Raw genomic sequence first — 6,399 nt, 5'->3', positions numbered from 1 at the left:
TTCACTCTTTGGACTATAAAATGATTATATCTTTTTGTAAATATGGTACTTTTGAGTCCCTAAGACATAGAAAAATGCAAAGAGTGATAAATATTTTTGCCTACGGATAATTATATCAAATCAAATAATTTAATCTCAATGATTAAAACTTTAAAATAAAATTAACATATTAGCACACATCTTTTATTTGTTGGTTTTGTGTAAACACTAAACACCCATTTTGATTAAATTTTGGTACCCTTAAACTAATCTTTTACCATATTTGAGACAATAATTTACTAGGAATCGCCATGGGCCAGTTTAGTGGATGAGGCCCATGGTCATGATATTGGGCCTTTTCTGGACTAACTTTTCTAATGGACCCTAAGTCCAGTTAATTTAACAAGTTGAGAAAAAATAATCAAATTCTAATTTATTCAAAAAAATTCCCATTTTTCTTTCTAACAAAGCCGACTTCAAACACAAAATCTCTGACTAAAGAAGAAATGGCATTCCATTCCTTTTACCAATTATTTGCATGGCAATGGTTTTTCTGTGACACAACATAAACCATTCTTTTTTGCTTTTGTTTTTTTATTTTTTTTTTATCATTGATTATATTGTGTAATATTTTGAATAAAATTTAATGTAAGGTACATATTCTTGTTCCAGTTGTTGAGGTAGTAATGGATTCCCATGCAGCCATAAAATACAAAAAGAAAATTGAGATGCGGAGTCACAATTTCTCTGGATTTGCGTGCCCATTCCATAAAATGTCTGACATAATTTGGCCTATACCTATTTATTTAAAAATTACAAGTGTTAATACTATTAAATTGAAATGTTTTCATTTGACGCTCATATGGCCGGGCAACTCAGTGCACTAAGCATTAATGTTTGTGTGGGATTCAAGTGAGGGTCACATATTTATGGGGTGTGATATAGATATATAAGATGTAAGTATTAGTGAGTTATTCCACGACTCAAACTCATGATTTGTAGATCACACAGAGAAAACTTTATTTTGCTTCAAAGCTCCTCTTCTTAAATTATAACTAGTGTGTAGTATATTTGCAATACGCTTAGATTATAAATGTGGTAATTTGTGTGAGATATATTCGAGTTGATTTGTAAAATATAATGTCATATAGGACACATATTATATTATGTTATAGAAGATATGTGTGTCTATAGTCTACTTGTTCAATTTTATATAAATTTAAGTGTCTAATTGTACATATCCAAAATTAAAGAATATAAATGTCACATTTATATATTATTTTCAAAATCTTATGACGAGATTGCTAACTCTTTTTTTTTTCCAATTTAGTTAGTCAATTTTAGCTTTTTAATGTAAGTGATCTATGTTCTTGTTTCTTTAATTTTTATTTGTTTTTTCCATTTAATTTTGGAATCTTAGATGGAATTAGTTAATCAAGGATATTGATATGTGTGACACACTGCAGCATAAGTTATCCTGAAGCAAAAGTTGAGCTGAGAATCACAGAAATCAGATGACAATTCAACCAATTACTCCTTTTGTCCAGTTTAAATGATCGTTTTTATTTATTTCATATCGGTTAAAAAAACAACAAATACTTAATTCTTTCATTTTTACTTGTTTATTTTAAACTTTGAATGCATTTTAAGAATAAACACTAATATTACTACAATATCTATAATAATTTATGTATAGTCTTAGGCGGAAAAACAATTTGATGATAATAAGTAATTAATGTTGAGGATAAAATAAGTGAATTTTTTTATATATGTTAAAACTTAAAAGTGGCAAGAAAATATGAATGGAAGAAGTACTAGATATAGTTTATTAAGTTAACCTTTATCTAATAAAAGTAAATTGGTTTATTCTTCTTAAATACCGTGCATTCTTCTTTAATATTTTCTACGTTTCATATTAAGTTGATCACTTTTAATTTTGTACGGTGCTTAATAAATTATAACTAAAAAGATAATTTTACTAATTCACCCCTTAAAAAAACTTTTTCGGAATTTTACAAACAAATGTGAATACTTTTTGCAAGAGTAATATAGGAAAAATTTAATTAGTGAGATGATCAATTAATATGAGATAACTATTTCTAATATAATGATCAGCTAATGATGGAAAAGGAGGGAGTACTATTAAGGAGGTAGTTGGAAACAATAACCAGCTTTAACCCTGAATTCCTAAAAGGTACTCCCTCTGTTCCATTTTATGTGAGGTAGTTTGACTCGGTACAGAGTTTAAGAAAGAAATGAAGACTTTTATAACTTATGGTCCAAAATGAATGATAGAAATTTGTATGACTGTAAATCATTTCATTAAGGGTAAAAAAGACATTTTATAGTTAAATTGTTATTTAATGTAGAAATGTGTTATTCTTTTTGGAACTGACTAAAAAGTAAAATAAGTCACATAAATTGAGACAGAGGGAGTAATTATTTTGAGATGAAACTATAGTTAAAATGGGATGGAGGAAGTAATTTTTTTTTTTTATTGCGCTATTGGCTAATGCAATAAGCAAATCTACCAATGTGAACCCTCCAATTGTTTAGCATTCCAAGAAAAAAATTCTTCCTTATAAAATAGGCCTCTTGCTTTCATTAACTATTTTCACAGGGAAGTCCTCTTTGTCACCTATCTTCTTCTTCCTTTTTCCTACTATCCAATTCTTGAATTTATCTTTTTCAATCACATCCATGGATGAACAACCAATAATTGTTGAAAATGTTGTTGGCATACATGATGGTGGTAAATTTCTTGAATATGATTGCAAAAAATCACCAAATTATGTCACAAATTTGGTGAAATATTCTTTGTTACTTGGAGCTGAAAAAGTCTTATTGGGCCGAAAAACTCAAGAAGCATTTTCAAGCTCTAGCTTAAGTTCATGGACCGATGAGGTGACCGCTCGCGAAAAAAGGAGAAGCAAAGGAAAATCAGTCCTCCTCGATGACAAATTAGCATGTGGAACGTCTAGGAACTTTGGTATCGAGTCAAGTAAAGAGCATTTTAATTCGTTCGATTTCACTTCATTTTTAGCAATAACAATGCTCAAACTTTTCGGGTTTCAAATGAATATCCTAGTAAAACTTTTCACATTTCCAATTTTCTTGATGAACTTTTGGATAATGGTATTGACATTACCATTAAACACACTAACTTATGCCAAAAACAATTTTAAAAAGCAACTAATGAATCTTGGTACAAAATCTTGGTTAAAAATGATGTCTTTTGTATTCAACCAAATAAAGGCCCAAAAATCTTTGTTAAAGTTGTCAGTAAGGTTTTGTTGGGCTTTGTTTTGGGCTGCTTATGTTTGTTTTCTGCTAGTTGGGCTTTTGGTTATGGGCTTTGTAGTAAGTGGGCTTACTATGAGACGTTTGATGGAAGAACCAATTGAGACTACAAAGGCCTTGAATTTTGATTATACAAAAACAAGCCCAGTTGCTTTTGCACCTCTTGCATCTAATGGGCTTTCTAGTCCATTGGTTTCAAAGCCCAAAATTGAAGACAGGCCCATACCATATAATCACAAGCTGCAGCTTACTGTTTCATTGACAATGCCAGAATCTGAGTACAACATGAAGCTTGGGATTTTCCAGGTATTTTTTTAAGTTGATTAATTTTGGGATTTTTTCGAGTTGATTAATTTTGGGATTTTTCGAGTTAATCTTACGTATGGTCATTGATCTTGATCGACTAATAGTAAAGTCCCAAAATGTACCTACTATAATAGTAAAAGTCTTGAAATGGATCGTACCTACGTACCCATGTTGTTCAGAATCAAGTATGAGTACCTTATCCAGTGTGTGGATCTAAAGGCAGGATTCTTAATCACATAACCTTTAGGATTCGTGGTTATGGACTGATACAACTACTAGGATACGATCAATTAAAACTTTTTATGAATGTCTCAAAAGCTTATGGCGATATTAAATCCAATAACGATTAACTAATGATGATAAAGACTTTAGTGCCCTTATTTATTGCTGCTACACGTATTTTTTATTGTAGTGACCATAACAATAGAATTACTAGATTTTACTTACTATAATGACTAGACTAGACCTATATTTTTAAGTAACTTTTTTTTTTTGGTTAAAAAAAAGGATATATATATATATATATTAACAACTCCATTACAATGAATAAAGTTTTTGTGATTTTAATATTACAATGGATAACCTTTAATAACTTTAATGAGACAAAAAGAAATCATGATTGCACTATTGTAACGATTACGTAATGTACAATAACTAAATAAATACTTCTCATAAGAATAAGACGTTCAACTCCCTAAAACACTTGTAATTGAGAGAGTCATCATATCAGTGCCTTGGGGAAATGCCTATCTTCAGGAGAAGATTACCGAATGAGTTTCAAACATGTTTGATATTATAGAAGAAACTAATATCTCCATAATTAAATCATGTCATAACTAATATCTGCATAACTCTAACCAGCTACCAAACGACCCCTAAAGTTTACTAAAAATTCATGAAACTAATCCTTATTTTTGCATAATTAGATCTTTATTGTACTAATAACTTCTGTATTTAAAGGTAAGGGTGGACTGTTTATCATCAAATGGCAAAGTAACAGCAACTTCAAGCTATCCAAGCATGTTGAAATTCAAATCACAACCAATTCGATTAGTCGAAACAGCAATCAAATCAATTCCACTTGTTACTGGATTTCAATCAGAAGTACAAAATCTTAAACTTGTCATAAATGATTTCACAGAAGGTTTTGAGCCAACAGCATGTTTTAAAGTTGTTATTGAAAAAAGAGCAGAGTATCAACCAGAAGGTGCTGGTATACCAGAAATTTATTCAGCAACATTACATGTGGAAACAGAGTTGCCACAAATTAAAAAAATCATATGGATTTGGAGAAGAACTGTTTTTGTGTGGATTGGGATTTTCGCCTTTCTGAGTCAACTAAGTTTTTCTTTGATATTTTGTCGAACCTTGATTTTACCTGGAAGAAGGATTATGAGTGTTCTTGGAAATAAAAAAAATGTCCAAAAGAACAAAATTTCATGGTAGGACATTGATCTTAGTATAAGATACAATAATTTGTTGTTCAAGAATGCATTTAGTATCATTGTTGACTCTCTTTGTAGTATTTCTTGTTGTCAAGTTTGAATGAATAAATGGAAGTGTTATATTTTATGGATGTGTTTGGTATGAAACATTTCTCTAAAAGTTTTGTCGGTTTTTAGTTTGTTTTTTTATTTTTCGGTAAGTAAACAAATAATATTGTTTCAAAGCATTTGTATCTTATAATCTCAAAAGGTTAGTCAATTTTTATGAAAGTCGTAATTTTGTTTTACATTAATAAAATCATTCAATTTAAGGCGTTAGAATTAATTAGATTACTCAACTAAATTTATACTAAAAAAATTGACAAATCAAATAAATATTTATTTTATCTCAGGTTAACATAGGCCAACAAATAAACAAAACTAAAAGAAAATTCATTAAGATATTTTCACGGACAAGCTTGATGAGTGAAACAAATATTATGATATTACGAGCAAGGCTTATGAAATAATATTCACTTTGTGAATAATTCATAAAAAATAGTTGCCTTATGATATTACAAAAAAATAATGATCATAATTTTGAGATTTTTATACTTGATATTCCGATAGCAATGGAGATAAAGAGCGTGCGAGAGTTTATTCATATCCCTGTTTTGAATTTCTTTTGTGAATATACAATACCACTTTTTTCATGCAATATCATACTGAAACTAAGACATGTTTGATATGATCACTTCCAATTTTGCATGAAATAGAGCATTTGTTGGTCACTAATTTTCAACTAAATCGTTTTTACAAAATCAACAAGAATATATGAAAGTGGCTTTGACTTGACAAAAAAAGAGGTTTTTAAAATGAAATCTTACGCTTATTTAATAATTTTTTATTTATATTTTATACTCCAAACTTCTTAAAATGATAGTTAATTACAATTAATTTTTTTTTTTTCAATTGATAGACGTATAACATTTTTTGTATATTTTATAATACATGAATAAACATATATAAATTGATGTACACTGCATTACACCACAAGTGTTTACGTAACTTGTTATTGATTATAATTTTGAAAACATTTTCAGCTAAGTCAGTTATTACACAAATTTATCAAAATTATCCTAGAAGTATTTAAAAATTGAAACAAGATATTCAACCTAATTGAATATTCCAAATAGAATATCATTTTTTATTTGTGTAATTACAAAAATAGGTCTAAATCAATATTATAGTAGTGATTGTTACGCTTTAGAAAATATTCAACTTTAAAACATGTCATTTTACATTTAATTATTCGATAGTCTAATTAATTTGAGTTTGAAATGTCTAAGATAACACCTCAAAGAATTGAAGACAATTTTAAACCAATGTT

The 6,399-nt window shown here is 28.8% G+C and overlaps 1 protein-coding gene across 1 annotated transcript; it reads left to right on the top strand.

Moving 5' to 3' along the window:
- Nucleotides 1-2,648: 2,648 nt before the first annotated feature.
- Nucleotides 2,649-5,031, top strand: LOC102582863 (uncharacterized). The gene is made up of 2 exons (XM_006348336.2): nt 2,649-3,585; nt 4,546-5,031. Exons 1-2 carry the CDS (start codon nt 2,680-2,682, stop codon nt 5,029-5,031), a joined length of 1,392 nt encoding a protein of 463 aa, XP_006348398.1. The 5' UTR covers nt 2,649-2,679.
- Nucleotides 5,032-6,399: the final 1,368 nt, after the last annotated feature.

This window comes from Solanum tuberosum, unplaced genomic scaffold (assembly GCF_000226075.1).
Source record: "Solanum tuberosum cultivar DM 1-3 516 R44 unplaced genomic scaffold, SolTub_3.0 scf00096, whole genome shotgun sequence".
NCBI lineage: Eukaryota > Viridiplantae > Streptophyta > Magnoliopsida > Solanales > Solanaceae > Solanum > Solanum tuberosum.
Note: the sequence above shows the minus strand (reverse complement) of the source record. Positions and strands in the feature narration are given on the sequence as shown.